This window comes from Prionailurus bengalensis, chromosome A2 (assembly GCF_016509475.1).
Source record: "Prionailurus bengalensis isolate Pbe53 chromosome A2, Fcat_Pben_1.1_paternal_pri, whole genome shotgun sequence".
NCBI lineage: Eukaryota > Metazoa > Chordata > Mammalia > Carnivora > Felidae > Prionailurus > Prionailurus bengalensis.
This window is the reverse complement of record NC_057348.1, coordinates 166,270,699-166,297,583: the sequence shown is the minus strand read 5'-3', so window position 1 is coordinate 166,297,583 and position 26,885 is coordinate 166,270,699. Positions and strand designations below refer to the sequence as shown.

Sequence of the window (26,885 nt, the reverse complement as noted above, 5' to 3'; positions counted from 1 at the left end):
ATGTGTGTGTGTGTGTGTGTGTGTGTGTGTGTGTGTGTGTAGAAGGGCAAAAAGAAACACCGATAACGCAAACGTGGTAAAACACAGCCCGGTCAATCGGCCGAAAGGGGCACGGGAAGTCCTCGCGCCACTTTCGCGACTTCTCTCACACGGACGTTCCACCCGACGTCAACCACCCGCCGCCACACGCGAGAGGTCAGGTAGGCACGTCGCCTCCAGCACCTCTGCAGGAGACCGGAGAGACCGCGAGCGGGCACAAACGCGGCAGAAACCCCGAAAGCGAGCTCGCAGGCGCGAGTCAATCGGGACTTGCCGCGCGCGGCGTTCTGACAGCCTTTTAAAAATGAAACACAGGAGCCTCGCGCTGGGACAGCCGGCTCCCCTGCTGAGGCGTTCCGCGCGTCCCCCTTTGCTCTGCGCGGCCAGCAGAACAAAGCACCGGTTACTTCACTTGCCGCCAAATTCTTAATGTTATGACCTCAAGGAGAGTGAGTCGCCGAATTCAGAACCCGCTTTCGTTTCCTTCAAGAACACCGGCGACCGCCGCTGCCAAGAGGCCGTCTCTTCCTCGAGCTGGAAGGAGAGGGCGGCGGCGTCCAGGGACCTGCCCCCTGCGCGCGGGCACCGCGTCGCTCACCACACGCGGAACCACGGCCCACGGCCCGCGCGGAAAGCCGGCCCCGTTCTCCCGGGGCCGCCGGGCTTCGCTGGGGCCGCCCACCGAGGTTCCCCGAGGCCCGAACCGGGAAGACGGGGCGGCAGTCCCCACTAAGGTCCTGAACGAAGGAAGGCCCGGGGCACGCGCCTGCTCCGGTCCCGGTTCTCTGGTGTCTGGTCCCAAAGGACGGCTGGAGGACTACGGTAAGTTCACGTCGAGGAAACGCTTTATATTTTTATATTTGCTCTCGTGTCACTCGAATCGTTTTTCTGGATTCTGTATGGGTTATGAACAAAATTATGATTTAGCAAGATTGCTCTTTTGGCTTCTGAAAACTAAATACTTAAGTGGCTTTCTGAGAAACAAGCAAATGGAGAATATTTTTCCAGATCTTAAGTAATTTGATCATTCCATCAAATACAATTCTTTAGGCAGATCACTTATATAAGTACCTTCGAGGAGGCACGTGAAATTTTGGAAGTACTTGCCAATATCCAACACTCTTCATAACCCGCCACTCTACAGACACTGATTCTAGCAAAGCTGGACAAGATATGAAAAAACTAAAATCCACACGTACGTGGAGAGCCTCACAACAAAGGTCTCTTTAAACTGCAAATTCCCCAGGTTTTCATCTCAGTGTTTTAAATATAAAACGTGCCTAATTTGACTTCCCCAGCAATGTTCAAAGGTTCGCTTACAGCACACGGCAAGAGGGGCTGCACGCGGCCAGGCCACACGGTCCCTCACGCTGGCGGGCCGGGGGCCAGGAGCCTACCCCCATGTTAACACAGGTCCCAGAACAGGAATGATGGAAACCCGGCCCCTGTCCGGTCCCGCACCCGCAGCCGCGGCCACGCACCCCTCGCGGCACTTCCCTACTTCCGGACGCTCCCCAACGCTCTCCAGTCAGGAGCCACCACTAGGGCTCGGCAAGAAAAATGAAACTTAATCGTCACACTTCTTCCAGAAGCCCCTGGCAGAACTCTTCTGGACCAACTCTATGGACTCACTGGAAACGGCAGAATATTATCCCTCATCAGCTAACACCGGAAAAAGGCAGCAGCAAAAACAACTGTTACAAACACTGGTAAAAAACTTAGCTCTACCCTGGGCTGCTGACACAACCTCTCTGAGACTCCGTCTACTCACCTGTAAAATGGGAACACAAGTATCCGCCTCATCCAGATGCCGTGAGTACACGCTATGCACCCGATGTACGGTAACTCCTACTATTTAGGGCATGAAACCACAGCCTGCGTTCCTGGAATGGGCCTTGGGAGCACCTCAAAAGCAAACAGACATGCGTGGGGGGCCTTCCACGTGCCAGAAGGTTCCTCTCCTCCTTTCCCACAACTTTAAAAACCCCGTCCGCAGCCTGGAGACTTGGGTTCAGACAAACGAACTGGCAGTTCAGGGCCCCAAACAACGGAAGACATGTGCCCGCCCACACACGGGGGCTCCCTCACACACAGCCACGCTGTCCCTACCACGTGGCGCCTCCGCGCGCACACGCGAGCTCTCGGTCCTGGCGAGGGACAGCTGCAACGTCTACGTTCCACAGAAGGGAATTTCACGAGGACCTACCACCGGCAGGATGCCAACAGCCCCTGAGAAAGATGAAGAACCACTCCTGGACCTTAACCACGACCATGGTCACCGCAACTGTGAGAACCAATACCAAGAAAGAATTTTTACTAAGTTCTTTCTGAAAATGCTTCCTGTGCCCGTGATGCATTAACCACAATAAAGAGAGAGGATATTAAAAAACTAGAAATTCTCTTACGATCATGAGGGTGCATTAAAATCACCATAGGGGCGTCTGGGTGGCTCAGTCAGTTAAGCATCCAACTCGTGATTTCGGCCCAGGTCATGATCTCACGGTTCGTGGGATCCAGCCCCATGATGGACAGTGCAGAGCCTGCTTGGGATTCTCTTTCTCTCTCTCTCCCTCTCTCTCTGCCCCTCCTCTGCTGCACACACACCCTCTCTCAAAATCACATCATTTTAAAGATAATGAACCTAATAAAAAAGAAGACTAAAAACAACGACTGCCTTAAGACTCGGGCTCTTTCCCATTGTAAAAAACCCAATTTAATGAAATCCAAAAGTAATTATTTGATTACAAATAAAATATGGAAAATAACAAGAGAATTCCGCGTTGGTTCACAACAGCCCCACAAGCAAATTGAGAATTCTCATTACATTTTAAGATATTTCCAATTTGCCTGTCAGAGTAAGAGTTCCAAGACATTTCTGCTTCCCTAGCAATCCTGTGGACACCTACTTTAGTGGCCACCAGGACCACTTTAGCAGGCCACTATGTACCACCACAGTCCCGGGTCCCGTCTAGAAACCAGACAGCAGACTAGAGCCTACTGAATGCAAAGAATAATTCTAACGACACAGATTTGATGCCAGTATAGGTTAGAAAAAAGGTAAACAAAATTCTCTCCAGAGTAAATCTCTAGGAAACCTTATCAATACAATACACAACGTATGTGTTTTGTACTAACAGGACGCAAAGAAGTCCAGAGCTCACAGCAAGACACAAACAGAACGTGAACAGACAAGATGCTTTCATTCAGTAAGTAACTAGAAAGGTGAAACGCACACGGGATACTCCGCACAGGTGTGACAGGTGAGCCCCCGTCAGCCCCTTACAGGGTACCAGCTGAGCCCCCGGTGTTCGTGCCACCGTCTCCGGGAAGAGGGCAGGCTGGCAGGGGCAGAAACGACAGGAGAAGTGCCGGAACGGAACCATTTCTCCTCCGCATCAGCAGGTACAGCTAAGAACGTGTTCTCTTAAGAACAGTTCCTTCCTCAGGATGCCCGGGGGGCTCGGTTGGGCATCCGACTTCAGCCCAGGTCATGATGCAGTTCGTGGGTTCGAGCCCCACATCGGGCTCTGTGCTGACAGCTCGGAGCCTGGAGCCTGCTTCAGATTCTGTGTCTCCCTCTCTCTACCACTCCCCTGCTGGCGTGTGCTCCTTCTCTCTCAAAAATTAAAAAAAAAATTTTTTTTTAAAGAATAGTTCCTTCCTACCTACAAAAGAAAAACCCCAAGGCCTTTAGGGAAATACTATTTTTTCTGTTTCAGAGAGATACAAACAAGAGATGTTTACCCTCCAATAATTCAAAAGTTGCCACTACTTTTGAACTTGCTACGAACTTGCTACTACTACTACTACAGAACTTGCTAAGATAAATCGTAAGATACAAAACGTGTGGGTTAGTAAACTTAAAAGTTAGGAATTAAAAGGAGAGCTAAAGAAAGTTGTTCCAAATTTTGGCATGTAGCTATTTTTACGTAAAACTCCTCTGTTGTTTTTCTGTGTATTATAAAATTATACAGCATGATTTTGGAATACAGTCTGATAAAAAAAAAAAATTCCCCCTCCCCTACTGGAGAAAAAGACAGCAAAAACTTAAGTAGATACATTTTTTAAAGGAAAGGAGCTAACTGGTTTGAAAGTCGCTTTCAGAGCAGAGTGGTGGCCTGCACATCCCAGCCCGCCAGCGGCCCTCACTTTCACACAGGCCACATCACCACACTGTAGCAGGCACAGGGGCCACAAGAAAAGGCCTATTCCCAGCCATGGCCCCATGGCCCCTCCTCCTAAGTTTTTAACTCAATTAAAAAAAAAAGAGAGAGAGAGAGAGAGAAATTAAGTATGCCTCAGACAAAGCCAGAACAAAAGGCCACAGATACCATAAAACTGATTAACGCTTGGGTCCTCGCCTCAAGAAAACAAACTCACACAATGTTAACACAAGCTGCGGTGACACAGGCCATCTGCTTATCAACATTTTGAATCACAACAAATGGAGGAGAGAAAACACAGATTTGGGAAAAACATCACAGGGTCTGCTGAATATGGGATTTCCAATTCTTGTCATTCTACCAAAACTGTTGCTACAGCATGTGAGGAAGTCACACTTTTATACGGACCCAGGAACAAAGGCGTTGGAGGTCAGCGACTCATAGGAGCAGCCATGGGCTGTCCCTAACCCGGTGCGCGGCCTTCTCCCTGGACCAGAGCCCCGGCTGCCCTGCCCTGCCCTGCCCCCCGTCTCACTGCCGCCGGAACAGGCTGTGAGTCCCCTTCTGTGCGGGGAGCAAAGAGCGTGTGGCCTACTGAGCCTTGTGTGGCGGGGACCTGTCCGCGGCACCTCCGAGTGCCACCTTTACCCAGACCGCCAAGCTGGCCCTCACTGAGAATGCTCGAGCACGGGGACCGCTCAGAAACGCAGAGAGAAGCGGGCCGCGCTCCCCCCGGGACCACACGACCCACACGGCCTCACTGGAGAACTCTGCTAAGCCTCTGTCTTCCAAAACGAGAGAGACCAGCTCGGACACACAAGATGACAGTCCCGGAGACAATGCTGCTGAGAAGCGGCCTGTCCCCCAGCCACGGGGCCTCCCTGAATCTGAAGCTACACACAACAGGTTACTTGTTTGCGGGTAAAGGGAACTTAATTTTTAAAACAACTTGGTGATTCTGTCACAAATTACCTACGAAAGGAAAAGCTAAAACTGAGAAGCATCCGCCCTGGGGCGGCCACGCTGGCCTTCGGTGAAAACCCAGGGGAACCGGAAGGTCAGAAGGAGAACTTAAGACAACCCTGACCCCTGGACTCGGGCGCTCAGAGGCTGGACCGCGTGATTCTAGCAGGCCGCCCTCTTCCCACCCTCCTCTGGGGACGAGGACACTGTACGTGAGGCGCAGATTCCAAGAGGCGCTGGTGACCTCGTCAACTTACCCCGCCTGACAACTTAATCACCCTGACCTTGGAGCTGACGTGCGGCCCATCTCCGCCACCGCTGCCGGCCCGGTGCATGACCGTCCTCTTGGCGCCGGGCTTGGCGTCCGGGGGCCGGCCCTGGAGGGCGGCTCGAGCACTCTGCGAGGGGGGTGGCGGCCCCTCCGCGTCCGCGGGCTTCCCCTGCGGGACCCTGTGAGGGCCCGGACTCTGAGGGACGGCCCTGGCCTGCCTCGGGTGCTTGGGCGGTTTCGTCTGCTGTCCTTGGTACTGCCCCGGAGCGCCGGCCGGCGCGAAGTTGGACATTTTGGGCTGAACGTTCGAAACGGGGCCGTCCTGGTTTTTCACAAGGAGTCTGTTTTTCACATTCGGTCTAGGCTGCGCGCCCGGGAAGGGCAGGAGCGGGTTCCCGTTGGCGGGGGCCGGTGAGGCCGCCTGCTCGTCCGGCTCGGCCGAGGCTGCGGGCAGGTGCAGCTGCTGCTGGGCCAGCCTCTCCAGCAGCTCCTTCTTCCTGGCGCCCGCCTGCTGCTGCCGCCGCAGCTCCTTCTGCTTCAGGATCTCTTCTCGGAGGCGCTTCTGCTCCTCGATCTTCAGGCGGTAGAGGCGCGTCTCCTCGTCTTCATCGGGAAACTGCAAGAGAAAACACGCCCGGCTTACTGGGCAGAACCGGGGCGGGGGACCACGGAGGAGACGCACTTTCCAAACACGCCCAATTCAGGGCTTGCAAAAAGCCATTCAAAATCTGCTTACAGACTTTAAGTAGAACTCTTTCCTCTGGGGAGGGGAAAAAAAATTACACAGCTAAAGCTAATTTGGAAAATCTTATCAGAATATTAAAAACGAAATAATGTAAATTTCCACTCATTTACAAGTTTGAAACCAATTAAACTATTCATTTAAGATATCAAAATATGTTTCGAATGGAAACGCCAACAGTAGGGAGACCGTGCTGTCACACAGGTTTTATCTGGCTCCTCTCTGACGAACCAACAAAAGGTGGGTATAAATGATCTGAAAGGGCCTGATTAGAACTATTGATTTTTCGTACAGAATTTTCAGCCTGATCTCAAACTCATTTGTCACAGAATAATTGGTTATAATGAACAGCACAAGTCAATCTCTCTGACCTTGAACTCATGCACTCTCCTCAGAATCAAAATGCTGCCAATTGCAGTATTGGAATATTAATGGTATATAAGGAAAGCCTTTAATATGCCAGCCCCAAACCATTCTGAAAGTCTATCAAAAGAAATCTTTGAAAAAGTTCAGTAACTTTCAGGAAGAGCATCCCATGAAGAAAGTTTATTAAACAAAGTTAAGAACTCGTTAAAAATTGTAATTAAAAAAAATCATAGATATCCTCATCCACAGATCTTCTACGAAAGAACATAATAGGATTTAATCTCGCTACACTTCAGCTACTAACAAATAAATCTTAAGAAATGGGAATGAAGATCAAAAGGCAGCTGAAGACACCCAGAGCCGACGCACTTGACCTACAGCACACAGAGTCAGGGCCTCATCAGAACTGGCCTGGCGTTTCAGAAGCAATTCCGACCAACTCGGTCATCTGATTTCAAAATCTAAGGCAGGTCTGAAGTAGCAAATGAAGGCAGACAATGGCTACACAGGTAGGTGTCCAGAGCAAGGGAAAAGCAGAAGAGCAGTAAGACGGGGACGGCTGTCCCAAAGGCACCGGGGCCGGGCACTCAGGGAGCAGCAGACTGCTGGGGGAGAGCGGCAAGGCCACAGGGCCCACTGTTTCATCAACAGAGGAAAAATTAACACTAAGGTTTCCCCCAAACAAGCAAGAGTTAAATAAAGTACATTCGAGCACACAAGTACGTAGGTACAAATACTTGGAAGTGGATCTGCCCTTTATTCTATCATACGCAATCGGATGAAGGTGGGAAAATAAACCACATTTACCTAAGATTTTTTAAAAATGAAAACCATTTTACTGTTGGTCCCATTCGATATGTACATACAATTAAAAGCAAAAGAATAAGGACATTCGACTCACACTATGGCTGCCCGCAAGTTTCATTTCGCATTCATGGCACCTGCTGGATTCTACAGAAAGCTTCCGCAGAAGCCTGTATTTTTAGATCAACTACGGTGAAAAAGAACAGCAACAAGTGGCTAGCGACATGCCCAAAGCTCACTTTTCTCATTTTATTTAACCACTGTCACAGTGAAAATAATGTGACTTACGTGACTTCATTTTTTCTGAACTAAATCAGGTCACAACGTACAAGGCAGGCGCTAGCTATACGACTAAAACCAGGATAAAGTTTTTAGCAAAATTCCTTTTTATAAACTACCCCTATCCAGTCAGTAAATCTACATAACGTTTTCATACATCGATCTTAAAACCAAAAAAGTCAGACTTTCTCTAACGTGGTCTTTGTAAATGTTAACTCAGAATATCTACTTGAGGTTCACATTCCTCGTTTGGTAGCAATAATTTATTAGAAAAATCTGATCCCAGCCCCCAATTTCAACTGAAAGAGAACTGACTGAAAAAAGGCTTATTCTTTTATGCCTCTATTGTTATCTACGGAAACTTTTTTTTTTTTTTTATTCTGGAGAGAGACAGAGAGCAGGGGAGGGACAAAAGAGGGGGGAGGGACGGGGAGGGAGGGGGGGGGGAGGGAGGGAGGGAGGGAGGGAGGGGGGGAGAGAGAGAGAGAGAGAGAGAGAGAGAGAGAGAGAGAGACACACACAATAGAGAGAATATCCCAAGCAGGCTCCGAGCTGTCAGCAGAGCCCACAAACCGTGAGATCACGATCTGAGCGGAAATCAAGGGTCAGACACTTAACTGCCTGAGCCACCCAGGTGCCAGTAATGAAACTCTTATCCTTTCATCATGTCACGTTAATAACTGATACTAACTTACTACACGTCGTACATCGTTTTTAAAAACATTGGTGGACCTTCCACATGCTGACCTGACCTCTTCCCACCTGCCAGGCACAAACACCTCGGCTAGCAACGGTGGGCCGTTTCAGGGTGCGGCGCTGACCCGTGCGCCAGCAGACTCCCAGCCGCTCGGTCAGAACCTCCATCTGACACCTACCGCTCAGCTTCGGCGTCTGCATTTCTGGGGACCAACCCGGAACTGAACCCCTACCACACAAAGCATCGGGCAAGCAGATCCGTTTCTTTTACAGATCAATGGCCCCCAGGGCTTTGTCCCAACCACAGATTTTACTAATAGTAAACAAGAGACAATTAAAAAGTTGATGACCAACACTGTACTAACACTGAGCCACTCCTAAACAAAAAGTAACCAAGTGACCAAAACGAAGTCAAGGTACAAGTAAGATCTTAGTTGGAAACCATGGAAAATACTGTCCTGAATTTATCATACGACTTATTCTATTTGATAATACACAGAATTCACAACAAAAGAAAGCTGCCCGCAAAATCTCGTTTCGAGGCCAAAGGTCAAGTGGCCCCATCTCCCAGGAGCGGGGCAGAGAAACAGTCATAGAAACGTAACAGTACATCTACTTCCGAGATCGGCTAACGACAGCCCTCAAGCCAAATCCCGCCCGAAGCTTGGTTCTGTCAGAAGTTTCACCGGCACACGGCCACGCCTGCTGATGCGGAATGGTCTACGAGGCCTTCTGTGCTAAAACAGCAGAGGTGAGTAATTATGAAGACCGGCTGGGCCGCAACGCCTCAGGTATTTACGATCTCGGCCGTCTCCAGAAGTGATCTGCTCGCTCCCGTGAGGAGGGGACAGGCTCTGCGGCAACACGTGCAAATGCACAAGACAGAAATGCAATCCGATACCGTAAACACGTGGAAATGACAACGTGTCCTCCGTGAAGGCTGCTGGGTTCAAAGAAGGAGCCAGATGAAAAAGCGTGGCCAAATTTTACGAAAAACTCGCGGGATGAGAGTAAACTAAGAAGTACAAGTTTCTTGTAAGACTTCCTGTTTGGGCCCAAATTATCTCTTAATAAAGAAAGTCCTACCTCTGGTTCTGTTTTTGCTTCTTCTTTGGGTTGAACCACAGGGCTGAGCGGCTTGACCTTGGCTTCCGTCTTCCCCGGTGCGGCCCTGGACCCCGCCCCCGGCCTCGAGGGTGGCGACGTGCTGATGACAGGGTTCACTTGAGCCGAGGCCGTGGAGCAGCGACTGCTGCCCATATCCAAGACGTGCGACGGCGCGATCGGCAGCTCGCGCAGGTTGCTGTTCCTGGGAGCGGTGGGCTGCATTTGCTGCATTGGCCGCTTCGCTACGTTCTGAGAAGTTGTGTTCTATCACGAGAAGAAAGAAGTCGAATTATAACTGGATACTTGGGAGAAAGATAAAAAGGCACGTTAGTGGATGAAAACATGGTAACAATCATTTTAATTAGTGAGCGAGTTCTCTTTGGGGTGGAGATAGCTTTCCCCGGTGAACACTCGCCTTCGTGCATTAGTGTTCCTGCACGCTGGGGCAGCACACCGTTATGCTGAGGATCAGGACGGTCAAGGCTATCATATTTGCCTACAGACAAGTTCCTCTTTAATGGAAATTACTCCAGCTGGCTGTAGCGGTGCCTCAGTGTGGGGACTGACGCTTTTAGCAGAACTGATGGGGCCGACAAAGGATGACTGGCACCACTTTCACTGGGTCCCGGAATTTAAGGCGGCACAAGAAAAAGAGCGAAGTGATAAGTCAGCATCCTAAGAAAAACTGCTCTCTGCGTGAGAAACATGCTTGAGTTTTATCTGAGGGGAAAGTCTTAGTGATGCTCGTCCCTGGGATTCTTAACAGAGACACGACCCTGGGAGGAGCTTAGAGGTAGGAGCCGGCTGTAGGAGCACTGAGCTCCAAGATCACGCAGGCCAATGTTTACGGGCACAAGGCTAGGGACACAGTCCGCCATTGCTCTAACACAATGAAGTCTAAATTACAATGCATCTTGCCCAAACTCCTTCCTCTTTTCTTTTTTTTTAAAGTTTATTTATTTACTTATCTATCTATCTATCTATCTATCTATCTATCTATCTATCTATCTATCAATGAGGGAAGGGGGTGGGAGGGTGAGAGGAGAGAGGGGCAGAGAGCGGGAGAAAGAAAGAATCCTAAGCAGGCTCCAGGCTGTCACTACAGAGGCCCACATGAGACTCAAACCCATGAACCACAAGATCATGACCTGAGCCAAAATCAACAGCTGGATGCTCAACCAACTGGGCCACCCAGGTCCCCTTCCTCATTTCTTGTATCGTTAGTCTCAACGTTACTCTAAGGAAAGAAAGATGCAGGTATGAGAAAAACTGAGATTATAAGTAGCTAAGCAACACCCTGGAAGCTCAAGGTCAAAGGGAGAAAACTAAAAGCAAAGCCGAACTATCTGACTTTGGCCCACAATTCTAACCATTAGTCTCTTTATAGAGTTATTTAATGGAGGACAAGGCAATAGCAATGACTACTGTCTTTTATTTTTAAAGCAATGCACACTCCATAGCTCCCTTCGATAAGTGACAGGCCACAGAGCACACCTGCTGAGGGCACCTGAGACTGTGTCCTCACAGATGCACTGATGACCTCCCGCAGTTAAATACAGGCTTCACGAGAATAGGAAACTTGTCTCTTGTCCACTGCTGCCTTCCCAGGAACTCAGATGGTGCCTAGCAAGAGGCTGTCCAGTCAATTCCACCTGAATTCATTTATTTATGCAGAGCACAAGGACGCAGAGACGATACAGCCAACAACAAAAAAGAGCAGCGGTGAAGACAGAGTGGCCATCGCCCAAAAGTAGGGTTTCCTAACGTTATGTGTCCACTAACGGTATCCACCACTGTAAGAGTATCTAGGGGCGCCTGGGTGGCTCAGTCGGTTAAGCAGCTGACTTTGGCTCAGGTCGTGATCTCCCGGTTCATGGGTTCGAGCCCCCCGTCGGGCTCTGTGCTGACCGCTCGGAGCCTGGAGCCTGCTTCGGATTCTGCGTCTCCCTCTCTCTCTGCCCCTCCCCTGCTCATGCTGTCTCTATCTCTCAAAAATAAATAAATGTAAAAAAAATAAATAAATAAGAGGATCTAGATATACACAATAAGATGATGAAGTAAATAATACAGTCTTCCCAGCACAAAAGGGACTTCATTAATTTCTGCAGTCAAGAAAATCAATTTCCTAAGCAGTCTTCTACACACACACTCCCTTCAGAGAAATGCACTACCCATGTTTCAGGAATTAAACCGGAACTGGAAAATACGCCGCCTCACCAGCTCTGCCCCTCAAGTTCCGCCCCTTAAAAGGTGCGCCGGGAAGACAGCCGGAGGCAGCGGGCCACTTACATGCCTGAGCCCCTGGCGCTGGGGACACTGCATCCGAGCACCGCCTGGCTGCGGCTGGGCCGTCTGGATGTGAGGCCGGAACTGCGGCTGCGACATGGGCATCAGCGGCGGCGGAGGGACGGACAGGTGGTGGTGGTGCTGGTGCGGCTGCGGCTGGTGCGGGGGCTGGTGCTGCGGCTGCGGGGGCGGCTGGTGCTGCGGGGGCGGCTGCAGCGGAGGCTGGTGCTGCGGCTGGAGCGGGGGCTGAGGCTGCGGCTGCGGCTGGGGCTGGTGCGGAGGGGGCAGCGGAGGGTGGAGGGGCCCCTTGGTGCCAAAACGAAGACAGACAACAGTTATAAACGCACTTCCTAGGTACGCTGCAATTCGGCCGTTTCTTTAAAACCCCAAACCAGCGACTTGAAGGGCACTAAAATTTCATCTTAGATTTGTTGACAGAGGTCGTATCACCTAAAACACGGTAACGAGCCAACAGCGATCTCTTACACCTTGTATTTGCGCCGAGTCCTTCTACCCTCCAACTTCCAGGAATCTAAGGAAACAAGTAAGGATGCTGCCGGCAGCACAGTTTCCAACGCCCACGTACTGGGACCGATAAAGATGCCCCAAAACTAATGACAGCCGGAAGGTGTAATCCTGCAAGGCACTTTCAAATGCCGCAGAGAAAAGCAAGCCGGGAAGAGGGGCTCACACTACTGTGCTAACTGGAACAGCAGCAGCACAGGAGGAGGGCGCGCCCGCTGCGGGGACAGGGAGCCACGGGCGCCCCCCGTGGGTGGTGACCTTTCCTAGAGGACGGGATTTCTTCATTTTCTTTGGGAATAATTCTCTCTACTCAAAGAAGTCCCTTTTACTTCTACTCAAAGAAGAAACATCTTATCCCACGTTAACAATCTAAATACTAATCGTTTTCCTTTTTCCACTTTAGGCAGTCTGTGTGTTTCTAGACGGTTGAGCCAGGTGTACCATCGTGATGGGTCTTCACAGTAAACCTGAAGGACAGGCAGAAAGTACGGGGCAAGCAAGAGCTCCCGGAACCCAAGGGGCCCATGAAGCGTGACCCACAGCAGAGGGCACTCAAGTCTTTCAAATGACGGGCAACGGCGACACTCTCCTTCCCCTCGGCGCACAGAATCTTTCTGCTACGCCACTGCAGGAAGGTAAGTGGACAAAGAACTCTACTTCCACTGGAAACCCTTTTAAGAATCCTGCCACGAGGAGCAAAGAGCCTGCCCCAACTTTATTAGCAGTACGGCCTCTCGGAATGTTTTCGTTTCCCCAAAACTGACCACCGCTTTTTCCATTTCTCCGGCCAAGGAGATAAACGATCCTGTCGAGAAAGCAGCGCGTTTCCGACGAGACCCTGGCTCTTTCAACGGGGTCCCCGCGCCCCAGGACGCCGAGGCGCCCCTCCCCCGCATACCTGCAGGCTGGGCTGCGCGTGCGCGGGCAGGAAGGGCTGGCCCGGGCCGGGCAGGAAGGGCTGCCGCGGCGGGATGAAGGGCCGCGTGGCCGCCGAGCCGGGCTGGCTGAAGTGCAGGATCCCCAGCGGCCCCGGCGGCTGCAGCGCTGGCCTCACGGGCCTCTCCCTGGGGAACACGGGCTGCTGGCCCTGCTGGCTGAACGCTGGCCCGGGCTGGGTGAACGGCAGGGGGCTGGGGGCGGGCACGGGGTGCGCGCCGCTGAGGAGCGTGGGGGGCGGCGGCGGCGGCGGCGGGCTGCGCTGCTCCAGGAAGAGATGACTCGGGAACCTCGGTTCGCCTGAAACTGAAGCGCGCGCGGCATCACCCTCTGCTCGCGGGGACCGGGCCCGCCGCGGGGCGACACGCCCGCGTGCCGCCGGACCGTGTGACGGCGAACAAAGGTCACTCGCACACGTGGGGGGCACGACCCCAGGGAGAGGGATTCCACGGGCCGCGTCCCAGCGCGGCAGGGCTCCGCCACTCCTCTCCGGGGGGCCTCTCACCGCGGATGCCAAGGGCGCCCGACGCGACGCGGGCCTCGCGAGGCCGGGCGGACGCGCCGGCCACCAGCCTCTCCCACCCGACGACCCGCCGCTCCGGGCAGGGCGGGCGAAGCCCAAATGCGTCGGGGCTCCTCTCCGCGCGCAACTCCGCCCCGCCGCGCGGCCGCCCCTTACCTCCCAAGAAGAAAGGGTCCCGCTCCTGCGGCGGCGGCGGGGCTCTCCACTGGTCCTGCAGGGGAAGCCGCGGGGGCTGGCTGAAGGTGCTGGGGACCGGCCCGGGCGTGTGCTGCGGGAACTCCGGAGGGCCCTGAGGAACGACGGGACGGCGTGAGAGGAGGGAAAAGAGTGGGCGCCGTCCCCCAGACGGGGGATCCTGCCCTACCCACAGGCCGACACCAACCGCGGCACCAAAACATCAATTCCCTGTTTTCAGAGCGCTCCAGCAGAACAAGAACATTATTTTTAAGCTTGGACACACCCGTGCAATTATCGACCCTTCTTGCCCATTAATCCCAAAAGACCCAATGTCTACTTTCGGCCTCCCTGGCATTCATCTTCTCGATCGTGCTATAATTTGCTACCTTTTTAACACAACCACAAGCCACGCCTATGAAGCTGCTTTATTTCTAAAGAAGAGGAAGAAATTGAATGTGAACCATAATAAACATCAGCAACTTCTGGTGAAACAGGACAACGAGAAAGGTTTAGGAAACCATACTGCTCCACGAGCAATGTCACACAGTCAGACTGCACCCTGGAGAAGACACTCTGGATGAATGAACTCCTCCAGGTTAACATTTTTCAGTAAGTACTTGTCGCCAGAACTCTACATGGAAAAACTAAAAGTACTTCAATTTCCAGTTGGCCTTGTAAGTATTTGTAAAGAGGTTTAAGTTTATTTATTCACTTTTGAGGAAGGGGAGGGGCAGGGAGAGAGGGAGAATCCCAAGCAGGCTCCCTGCCGTCAGCACAGGGCCCGACATGAGATCGTGACCTGAGCGGAAATCGGGAGTCAGATGCTTAACCGACTGAGCCATCCAGGAGCCCCCGTGGAGATTTTTTAAAGTACCACATTTGCACTTTTTTTGGTGAGGCATTTCAGGAAAGCCTCACAATTTTTCTTTCACTTCTCCAGAAAGAATTCATTAATTATACATACCATCAAAATAATTTTCATTTAAGAACATCTCGTTCTTTGAAACTCCACCAGTATTTCTCAACTTTTAAAAAAAGTCACACTCCTTCCTCCTAACCTTAAACGTCTAACTCCTTTTCCGTCATTTTATTACTAATACTCAGTTGCTCTAAATGTGCCATCACACTACTACACTGGAAATATTTTTGCAAACCGCGGTGCCCTTCCTTCTCCCCGTAACCATCTGTGCTACCCGTGACTCCGCGACAACAGCACACAGTGAGCGGAACGGCCTCCATGAAGAGCTCCAGCTCCAGAAGAGCCCCTTGGGTGCAGATGCGGCCCCTCAGCAGGACTGTCACCACTGGGCAGCTTCTAAGGGAACCGGCCTGGAGAGCCTCGGGGTCCGAGCCAACTCTTGGGGACACCGGGTCCATCCACGTTCTGAGAATCGCGCCACAGGTTTAGAGATCAAGTCACGAAACCCGGGCTGGCGCTAGGGCCACCTGCAGGGAGCCGGGGCGCCTGCCGCGTGCTGGGTGCGGGGCAGCGAGGCGGGCCGGGCAGAGGGAGACTTGGGGACGGCCTGGGGAAGTGCCGGGTAGCTAGATTCAGTGTCACTTCTCTTGTATCTCTGGCTGGTCCCGCAGCCCAGGGAGAGCCAGGTCAGGAGGCTGGAGAACGGAGTCAAAGCCCAGGGCGGGTGTGAACCGAGGCTAAGGTCTCGTCTGCTGCCAACCACTGTGGGAGACATGTCGTGCTACTTACCCAGATGCTCAGCCCCTGCATCTGTGAGCCAGCATTAAAGACAACCCCCCCCCCCCCCATGACTACCAACTGCAGGGATTCACACGGACTTAAATAAGCCACCTTGGTAAAGCCAATGTGAGCCAGTCAAGCATCGATACTGTATGAATGTCTACTTCAGAGGAAGGACCAATGGGCCCTGGGCCCTGGGCCCTGAGCCCACCGGCCACCTTCGTCCCCTGTGGCTTCCATACCGCACACCGGGCTCTGCAGAGCCCCTGACCACTGGAGCTCACGAAAGCACAGCACAGTGGCAGCGTGCGTCCCATTTCACAGCCAAGGCGACGGAAACTCGGGACACTGTGGTGCCCATGGTGACACCGTTCTGTTGTATTTTTTTTTTAATCAGAGATTTCAATACTCAAGAAAAACAAGTTAAAAACTCCCACAGGATTCATTTTATTCATAACACAACGAAAATGAAGTAGAGGAAGTTTCAACCCACGACACAAATCTTATCAAAATGACTAGAGCTGGGGATTTTAAAGACCGTATTTTCCCTGGACTTAGCTATGGAAATGACAGCCTACGGCCAACTCAGATTTCGGAGTTCTGGAAACCATCCCATTATACACAAACTTCCATGTCTCGTATTTGATCCATCTCTATGGAAAACGCTCACTCTATGCTTCTGTCTCCGCCAAAGTGCAAAATCTCTACGGAAAGGCTTCTCCTGTAAGCTACCCTCGGTGTAGAAACTTGGTTCTCTCCTGCCCTACTTCACTCTCTCGCCAGCTGCCGGTCCCGTGCGCGGCCCGTGGAGGGACCCCTGCCCCCCGGGCTCCACAGACCACTGACTATTGCTACATGAGAGCTGGGATGGCCGAAGGTGCGGATTTAACTGTGACTGGCCTATCAACGTCCCTCAGCAGTTTCTCACCTGCTCCTGCTCTGCAGCTCCCACTGCCCAGGGGCCTCCGCCACCTTTGTCTCCCCTCCCTCCACCCTCACATCCCCGTTCTCCGTACCTCCCATCAGTTAAGGTGTCTCCTACCCTGGGCGCACACGGACTCCCAATCCGCCCCCCCGCCATGCTCCTTGCGGTCCCTTGCGTCCGATCCGCTTCCGTTCCCCTTCATCTACACCGAATATTCCAGTAGGAATGACGTGCTTGCTGCTAATTTTCGCTCTAACACGACATTTGTCACATTTTTCATTTAAAAAAGAGGAACAGGGGTCCTGGGTGGCTCAGCTGTTAAGCGTCCAACTTTGGCTCAAGTCACGATCTCACAGCTCATGAGTTCGAGCCCCGTGTAGGGCTCTGTGCCGACAGCTCAGAGCCTGGAGCCTGCTTTGGATCCTGTGTCTCCCTCCCTCTCTGCTCATGCTCATGCTCTGTCTCTCAAAGGTGAATAAAGGTTTAAAACACAATTTAAATAGAAGGAAGTTAATAATGAAGATTAGATCAGAAATAAATGAAATAGAAACTAAAAAAAAAAAAAATAGAAGAGATCGATGAAATCAGGAGCTGGTTCTTTGAAAAAAACCAACAACATTAATAAACCTTTAGCCAGACTCGTAAGGAAAAATAAAAGAAGGCAGAAAGGACTCAAACAAAACCAGAAATAAAAGAGGAATAGGGTGCCTAGGTGCCTCAGTCAGTTAAGTGTCCAACTTCAGCTCAGGTCATGATCTCACAGCTTGTGAGATCCAGCCCCACGTCGGGCTCTGTGCGTACAGCTCAGAGCCTGGAGCCTGCTTCGGATCCTGTGTCTCCCTCCCTCTCCGCCCCTCCCCTGCTCATACACATTCTCTCTCTCTCTCTCAAAAATAAATAAACATTAACAAAATTAAAAAAAAAAAAAAAAAAAGGAAGAGCGTGCTAAATTATCACCAAGGTTGGAAGTATTACACCACTAATCGTTGACAGGCTTTCATCCTGAACTAAGGTCAGCAAACATCTGGGCCCCCAACTCACTGGCTGTGTCAGTCACTCCTAGGTTAACAAGCTGACCAAAAAAGCACAGACACAGGGAGACACTGTCAGAAAGGACAGAAAGAATACAGTGTACTTTCTGAGAAAGCGGGGCGTCCTCTGGGGCTCCTTCCCCTTAGCCCTGAGTCCTGTGCTGAGTTCATAGCTGGAAAGCAGCGGCACTCACTGTGAGAACTTTCTCTGAGCTCAGAACTGTGTCACCAGTCCCAGCACGGGTAAAGCCAAGTCTCAGCTGGCCAGTGTTCGGAACCTCTCCCAGAGAGCACTGCCCTCTCCTACATCAGGCAAGCCCACTGCCACCCCATCCCAGCAGGACCCGGTCCCCCAGCGTCTACTTCTGCGTCATCCACTCCTTGAGGGCCGGACGCGGCCCAGATACAGGAGGAAGCCTCGGGGGACTGCTTCTGAAGCTGGCGTCCCTCACCCGGCTGCGTGGAGACCAGCGACCACGTCTCCTCGCCTTCCATCCTGATTTTACTCACAACCAGGAGAAGAGGAGAGAGGTTCCTGACTTTTCTGTCCCACAAACGTGGCTGTCTCCGTTACTTCGTTTGCGAAGCCCTGATACTTACTGCCACTTTTCTCACTGGGCTCACATCATGCCAGGCTTCCTGACGGCTGGAAAGCACTCGGTTTCTTCGGAAACCAGTCACAAGCAATAAATTCCATGACTGTGTCTTACTGCCCCACGGCTGTCCCCCGCTGCTGCAGCGGCTCCCAGCAGTGCCGCACATGCGGCAGCCCAACGAGGCTCTGCACAGCCTCTCCTCCTTCCGTTAGAGAGTTCATTTCAAGTCCTCCAGAGGACAGCTTTTCTCATTACAGATAAGGCAAAACGTAACTGGAAAAGCAGAATGGCGAACCCCACCCCCCCCCCGTTATACGAGTGGAAGGTCTGCTAACCCGCGATTTTGACTTTGCCACGAGTTGAGATGGGGAAAGTATTCTCAACCCCCTTCGTCCATTTGTAAAAGGAAAGTGACTGAATCACGAGAATGAACTCAAAGAGAAACTGATGTGCTTAGTTTTCAATAAAAATTTCAAGCTGCCTGAGAACTAGGTACGTTCCTGGGAGATTATTTTAAATGTTCATATTCTAAGACACTTGTGGTATTAAACTGAAAATACAGCGGAATCCTACGTCTTGCCCCTTTGGAATCTTAATATCGTGACGAACATCTCTTCCCAGACCTTTTCTTCCACCAATTAGCCACGTGCTTGCGGCGTAACCTCCGACAGACACGGGCGCTCAAATGTTGGCGACATCGAACGAGGCCCCCCAGATTCTTTCTTCATCAGTCGTACTGAGCCAGACCTTTAGTCCACCTTCCAGCTGGTCTCTCTCGGAAAGGCGCTAACTAATAGAGGCCGGCCGGGCGGAGGGCAGTGCCGGCGGGTCGGGCTCCCTACTGCGCCCTCCAGCCCTCCCACCACCTAGCAGGCCTCTCAGGGCTCCGTCTTCTCACCTGCAGAAGGCAGGGATACCGACGGTGCCCGTTTCTCATGGGAGAAGATGAAAGAACGTGTTCGAAGTCCTTACGACAGTACCCAGCAAAAAACAAAAGTTCACAGTGCTTGCCACTGTTGTCACTTTTACATGACATTTTTGTAGACAGCACTCCACTCTGTAAACGTAACACAGAGCTGCTGACAAGTGACAGGGCTCCTTATATCCTGCAAGACAGAGCAGCACAGGCCCCCTTCCTGCACTCTCACCCCAGAGTCTCAGCGGAAGCCTTCACAGATGAGGCGTCACCACATCCTGGCCACTCCACCTCCGGCCGCAAACCCGCTCCCCTCCTCCCTGCTTCAGCCGGCGGGCCGGTGAGGGGCGAGACCACGGTCCGTCATATCCACCTATGTGTTTTCCCACTCGGCACAGAGCCTGGTACAGAGACGCTGACGGATATTTAATAAATGAATCGACTGCCTATTCCAGCCAGCAAGGGAATCCAGCCCCACGTGCTAATCTAAAATGCTACAGCGGGCTGGGCCGCCTAAGTGGCTCAGTGGGTTGAGCGTCCGACTCTGGATTTCAGCTCAGGTCATGATCTCACGGTTATGGGATCAAGCCTAGTATCAGGCTCCGTGCTGATGGTGTGGAGCCTGCGTGGGCCTCTCTCTCTGAAGATAAACATTTAAAAACAAATGAAATAGGGGCGCCTGAGTGGCTCAGTCGGTCGAGCATCCAACTTTGGCGCAGGTCATGATCCTGCGGTCCGTGGGTTCGTGCCCCCCGCGTCGGGCTCTGTGCTGACAGCTCGGAGCCTGGAGCCTGCTTCAGATTCTGTGTCTCCCTCCCTCTCCTCTCTGCCCCTCTCCTGCTCACGCTCTGTCTCTCTCAAAAATAAACATTAAAAAACAATTTAAGAACAAACTAAAATACCACGGGGGTTAAGCCCTGACTGCCCACGAAGCCCACAGACAGTGGATGGCCGAACGCTAGGAAGGGCGTGATGGAGGTTGGAATAGACCAAGCTGGACCGTGGGCAGTGAGCCGAGGCTCTGGGCTGAGCAGACTGAGAACAGAGCGCACCGGGACCAAAGAGAAGCCAACATCAACAGAACCCGGTCCTCTGACTTAAGTGTAGGACAAAAATCATCTCAACTTGCACTGCCGAGGTGTGGACCAGACAGGGAGTGTGGGATGAGCACGGACTGTTCTCCGACCTGCAACCGCCCCCCAATGTTTAGAGAGTACACTTGTTCTCTGAAGGATGGACACTCGATGGGCAGTTTGTGGGATGCACTTCCAACATTGCTGCTAAGGAGCACAGCCCAGGCCTGTTTTCTTCTTGGCTCTGGACCCAACTGAGGAGTCACACACCTGTAAGATGCAGGGCACATCTATAAACCACACGGGCACAGGATGACCGGAGTAAGATGGGCGGGGGGGGGGGGGGGGGGGGGGGGGAGGGAGGTCCTGCTTCGCTTCTGCTCGTTTTTGCGTTTCATTATTGCAAAGTAGCACTTAGCAACAATCGTGCACCACACACACGACAACAAGGCATTTTTCCAGGGTCCATCCCAAAGTAAACAGATCAACAAGTCGGAACTGTACGTAAGCAGGAAATGCTCATGGAACAGCAAGACACAGCAGAGGCGAGTGTAGAAGCAAAATGCGGATAGGAAAAAATCCAAATTCATTTGTAAAATATAAACAATGTAAACCAAAGACTATATACTATAAAAATAAATGACGTTGTTCAGAACTTGAGGTGTGGCTAGGTCCATATCCCAAATCTGCCTAAGCTCTGAAGAGAAGGACAGAAATCAGTAAGAAAAAGTGAGTGTAATTATCTTATTATCTTAGTAATGTTGCAGGACCATGGATGCTAGTGAAACATGAAACCTAACCCCATAGTTATGATGGTGTTTGGCTTTCTATAAACATGAGCCACCTCCCGCCCCAATGAGGACAGACCGCTGATGCCCAACGTCCGTGCCCACATGTTCCCGAGCACCAGTCAGACTACATTTCACAGTCAGTCCTGCAAGGCAGTGAGGCTGGCAGCGTGACCGAGGTTCAGCAAACGGCACGTGACCGGAAGTGAAGCAGGCCGGTCCCAGACCCGGCCAGTTACATAGGAGTAACTACCGGTTCGCCCTCTCCCCACCTGACGAGGGGGTCTTGCGGGGCCCAGAGGAGGCAGCCCCGGGGGCAAGGGGAGTGAGAAGTGAACTCTGCAGCGCCGAGCCACCGAGGGCTCGGGACCGCTCAGTCCATCACCCACCCCAGCCGGTCCTCCTGTGCCGGACGCTCTGGGGCCGCCACCAGGACCTTTTATGTGCGGGTGCCACAGGCCCCGGCCGTTGCTGTCCTGGCCGATGGGCGCTGTCCCTCCAGGGCTGCCCGTGCAGCCCACGGCCCTCTGCCCCAGGGCAGACGACTCAGAGGTAGGGCTTCTGCTCCAGAGCCCTCCCCTTCAGGGTCAGGCCAGGGCAAGAGACTTTCCCTGAAAGCACACCGCAGCCCAGTCCCGCCCCCTTCCTACCTGGCGTCCCCGGCACCCGAACCCCCATCTTGGGCTCTGCTCCCGCTGGCCCAAGGCTCCAGCCCACACTACTGCCGCCAGCTGACTCACAGAGCTCCTCTACCTTCTCATTGGCTCCCTGTAACGCGTGACGAGGCACGGGGTCTGCTGACAGAAATCCCGAACATTTAAGTATCTCGCGCACAGTCCAAGGTTAGAAAGTGGCAGAGCCCGGACTGACTCCCGGGTCACCGGCCCCCCCACAGCACATCCACTCACCCACTGTGCTCATGATGAACAGGAAACGGCGGGGAGTAACTTCACTTCCCTTGGTCTGTCTCGGTGTTTTATTATCACGTATGTACATGTAATTGTGCGAGAGAGTGTGTGAGTGCTTTGGAAGTCAAGAAAACCAATAAATACTAAATCAAGTCTAAAGTCAGACAGCCAAGGAAATTCCATGGCTGCCTGAACAGGTAAAAGAAATTAGCAGTTCTTATCTGACCAGCCTATGAGAAATTGATAAAGGAAGCAGGACCAGAGATGCTATCTACAATGCAGAAGGAAGAGCTGACTCAAGATGAGTAAGCAAGGGAAATTTCTGGCTTTGGCAGTTTGTCCAAAAGAGTAAGAATGGAAACAGAGGGTTTTTGCAGGTGTAACCTTGAAACCATAGGTGTCACCTGCAAGGTGTGATAAGCTAGGGCAGCCAGGTGGAGGGCAGCGAGTGCCAGGGATGACCGACTACGGCAGGCCACGTGCGGGCCGAAAGACACCAGGAGCACACGCTGAGCGGTGCGGCTGAAGGAGGCTGGCACGGGGAAGAGAGAGCTTTACCGGTACCTGCATCAGACCCTACCAGAAAGCAGCCCACCTCCGAGATGCCAAAGCCTGCGTGAGGGCCAGATGGCAGGAAGATTAGAGAAAAGGAGCAGACACTGCAAGACAGATTATTCAAAAAGAAAGTCCACGGCTGGTCCATGAAGTAAACCAGAGTGACAACGGTTACTTCTCTGGAGAGACCAGATCCTGGTGGACACAAGGGCGAAACCATCTGGGGAAGACACGTGGGCCTCTCCTCCCCTCCACTTGCCTCAACGGGTAACAGAACCTGAGGGCCTGAATGCTTACGTGAAGTTTAAAACTTTAACGCTTTAAGATCGTAAAATCTTCTGACTGTTATCAGTACTGGCTTTCCGAAACAGAAATTTAACAACCAGCAGGCATCTTCAAGCTCACAACGCCATTTTCCTCACTGGTTTTGATTCCATTTTGAACGTGGATGGCACTTCCTTTCCCTACACTGACACAACTTAAATTCTGGCCATAAGTTTGAGCCACATGGAAAAGATTGCTAATTGCCTACCTACTTTAGATTCTCACTTCTTCCTAAGTGATACAGGGGCAACACTGCCCACCTAAAACCCTGAACTTGTCACAGTGGGCCGGGGGCTCTCGGGAGGCTCACTGGGGGCTGCCTCGGCGGGCACGCACCTTTTGTCCCTCCCTCCTCCTCTTTTGGCCTGCGATTTGAGTAGGAAAAACATAGGTCCCTGATAACACCACAGAACTGCTATCCCAACCCAGAACTTGTTCATTTTTACGCAAAAACACGCCACTTGGTTTAAGTCATTGTTCAAAGAATTTTGTTATGTGCAGCCTCATTCGCATCCTGACTCACCAAGTCAACATCGTATCTTCTGCAAACACGGTGCCAGGAAACGGGCAGAACAAGTAACTTTTCCTTTAAGGGGTGAGGACACTCAGGTTTACGGAGCTAGAAGCGGACTGGCCCAAGTTACACTGCCCCCACACAGCTCAGGACGAAAATGCACATTTTCAGATTCTCGCTTTTATTATAAAGTGCTCTTTCTGCTGTCACACACTGCCGCTGGGACCAGCGTGTCTTCAGCAAGCCACGGCTCCAGTGTGGCATTCACCACCTCAGAGGCTCTCCTGATGCGAGCATTCATTGAAGAACTTGTAGCGTTTCACGGGTATAAAGGATAATAAATTACCAATTCCCTCCACCAAATGCACAATTATTTTAAGACTGTTAGTGAGCTGCGAACACCTCACTTAACAGAACTTTCAGCACTAATTCTCCTGCCTTTTGAAAGAAAAGGCTACCTTAATCCTCTCAGCTAATTGCTCTATTTTGCTTTTCTTTCTATCCCTTTAAGAGTCTCAGGTAAAACATTATCATTCTTTCTCATAGAATTCTTACACAAACTGCACTCTGGCATGTTCCGCATCTCTTGTTAATTACATGATGTTATCTGTGTTAATCCTACTCAAGAAGGACTGACAACTTCAACCACAAAAAAAAAAAAAAAAAAAAAAAAAAGAGCACTCTGCATAAATTGCTTAGCCCAAAGTTAATCGTATAATGCGGAAAAGAAAGAGGTTCTAACAGCTATTGTAGGACTTATCAGCTTCCCTAACAGGGTCAGTCAGTATATTTTAATAAGACTAATTAAATACCTTAACAATGTCATTGAAACTTCATGAATCTTTCAATGAATTACAACCTTCCTTTGCAGCATGTTTTCATTTATCAAGCTCACTTAAAATGCAAAGAACCATATAAGAAACCAACAGACGCTTAAGAACGACTCTCAGCTAATTCTCATTCAATGTGGGTCAAACGCAGAGAATACAGACCACTAGTGACCCCTCGCATAATTAAAATTATACCCTCTATCACAATATTAATCCTCTTACCTCAGTGCTTTCCACAGATCCTTCTTCTTTCAGGTTGTGCCTCGTTTAATACCTACATTCATTTTCTTAAGAGGCGTTTTTGTGTTTAGAGGTGCTTTCTAAACATCTGAAGAAGCGTGTGCCCAGGGTCAGCACTGCTCCCCACGTGGACTTGAACACATGAAGACAGCGTGCTGGCTCCAGCAGAGAAAGCAGAGCATGCACGACAAACCAGGACACCTTTTACTCAGTACAAAGTACTGCTTCTGATGAACAGACTAGAGACTGTGTACTCACCTTAGTCATACGTTGGAAAGCCATAACTTTATCCCTGTCCCTTGCCCCTCCCGTTCTTCCCAAACACCCCACGCAAGCACAGTGCCTGCTCTCCCACAGCAGTGTCGTGACACTCGCATCTTAAATACAGCTCGGATCCACTTTAGCAGATCCAATCATTTTTATCCAGTTTACTGACATGCGTTTTAGTATTTTGGGAGGAAGGGACAGGCACACCACGACTGAGACTCCGACTGCCTTGGTTGCCACCCCACTTCTTGTGCCCAAAAAGACTCAGTTCCCCCATCTGTAAAGCGGAGAAAAGGATACCTCCCTATGGTTGTTGAACACAAGCTCTGAGCAAAATCTGGAACACAGTAATCACTCAGTAATTTCTTTTTTTTATTTCCCAATGAACTTCAACAGCACGTGCTCCAGGGAGATGTGTTTCCTCACTCAAAAAAAAAAGTCGGGGCGCCTGGGTGGCTCTGTTGACTGAGTGTCTGACTTCAGCTCAGGTCATGATCTCACGGTTCGTGAGTTCGAGCCCCGCGTCAGGCTCTGTGCTGACAGTTCGGAGCCTGGAGCCTGCTTCAGATTCTGTGTCTCCCTCTCTATCTGCCCCTCTCCTGCTTGTGCTCTGTCTCTGTCTCTCAAAAATGAATAAATGTAAAAAAAAAAACAAAATAGGGAAAAAAAAAGTGAGTTAAAAAGCAGAAGAGCAGCATCAGCTCTGCCAACTGCAAATGCGATCTGTGCGCAAGTCCTCCTCCGCGAGCGCACCTCCCATGCGGGCCATCACTCCCATCTCCCACCAGGGAATGACAACCGTGTTCACACAAAACACTAGACACAAACGTTTATACCAACTCTCTTCATGAGAGCCAGAGACTAGCAATAATCCAAATGTCGAAGGGATAAACGGACTGTGGTACATCCATTCAGTGGAATAATACCTACCAATTAAAAAAGACAAATCCCTTACAGGTGCAATCTCAAGAGCACTGTGGCGAGGAAAAGCAGCCAGACTCAAAGCAAACATCCCACAGGAGTCCACTCACAGGACATGATTTCAATGAAAGAGAACGTGGCGGTTGCCAGGGGGCTCGGCGGGGAAAGGCGTGACCACAGAAGGGGCAGCGCGAGGAAGCCCTCTGAGCGGCAGGACTGCGCTCTCTCTCAGATCTCTCTCTCTCTCAACTGTGGTGAGCACACAACTGAATGCACTTACAAAAACTCACCAGCTTGCACATCAAAAGGAAAAGGACTAAACTGTAAAAATTTTTTAAAACTCTAACTTTTGGGAAGAAATGCTTTCAGGTCCTTTATAATAAAATAGGGCCTCTTTCAAAGTGTATCTTAAAAATGCATTTCAACAACTGGAGCACCTAGGTGGCTCAGTCAGTTAAGCATCCGACTCGATCTCAGCTCGGGTCACAATCTCACGGTTGCGAGTTCAAGCCCCGCATCGGGCTCTGCGCTGACAGCACGGGGCCTGCTTGGGACCCTCTATCCCTCTCTCTCTGCCCCTCCCCCACTTATGTATGCATAAGCTCTCGCTCTCAAAATAAATGAACATTTAAACAAATGCATTTCAACAGAACTATAGGTCTTCAAAGACTCAGGGAAAACAAATATTTAAAATAAAAACCGGTGTGCTTTGTAGGACACGTCGATAAAAACAGGCCATAAAGATTTTCTTGGCACACGTAGGAGGTTCTAAGACTGAAAATTTGTGTTCTTGTCAACAACACATTGGCCACATTACCACTTTACAGACTGGCAAACCGCACTCCGTTTAAGTCTACTATTTATGAAAGGGTGTGGGAAAGGTTTTCATTTCAACGTGGACGGTTTTAACTTGGCCGAAAACTCAACAAAACCGTGTAGCAAACGCTTTCACAATGTGGCTTACTGGCTCACTTAACTGTACGAGAAACCCACTTCCTATGACTTGAGCAAGTGCTCCCAGGTCTCTGAGGTCTCTCTGTGCGGACCCCACCCACCCTCTCTCTGCCCAGCACGCAGGGCATGCCGGCAGGACAGCGAGTCGACGGGGTGCAGGATCTCATCGCCGCCATACTTCATGGCTGTTACCGTGGTGTTTAGCTGTTCCTCCTACTGCTGCAGATGGGAATTCATTGATATGATTAAATTTGATGGTATGATAATGTATGGTAATCACGATTAATCAGAAACCCACCAGCAAACGGAGGATGTTGGGTATTATGTCACCTGCATTTTAAACTGCATTCTCTCCTTGCGAGCCTGACGACATTTGACAGCTGGAAGGCTCTCAACCCACACTCGCCTGCTACTACTCATAGATCTGATAAGAGAAAATGCCCATCATTCCTTCCCGATCTTAAGTG

General features: G+C 51.2%; 1 protein-coding gene across 5 annotated transcripts in view; it reads right to left on the bottom strand.

The window, feature by feature from the left end:
- The window catches only part of RBM33 (RNA binding motif protein 33), a 140,161-nt gene that overhangs the window by 31,764 nt on the left and 81,512 nt on the right, over positions 1–26,885 (bottom strand). For 4 of the 5 annotated variants that reach the window (XM_043590478.1, XM_043590479.1, XM_043590481.1 and 1 more), the window contains 5 exons: positions 13,857–13,989; positions 13,140–13,483; positions 11,720–12,022; positions 9,410–9,694; positions 5,423–6,052 (listed from right to left, as the gene is read on the bottom strand). In XM_043590478.1, coding sequence (XP_043446413.1) covers positions 5,423–6,052; positions 9,410–9,694; positions 11,720–12,022; positions 13,140–13,483; positions 13,857–13,989 — 1,695 coding nt within the window. The remainder of the gene's footprint in view (positions 1–5,422; positions 6,053–9,409; positions 9,695–11,719; positions 12,023–13,139; positions 13,484–13,856; positions 13,990–26,885) is intronic. The other variant, XM_043590480.1, reaches the window with a different exon arrangement.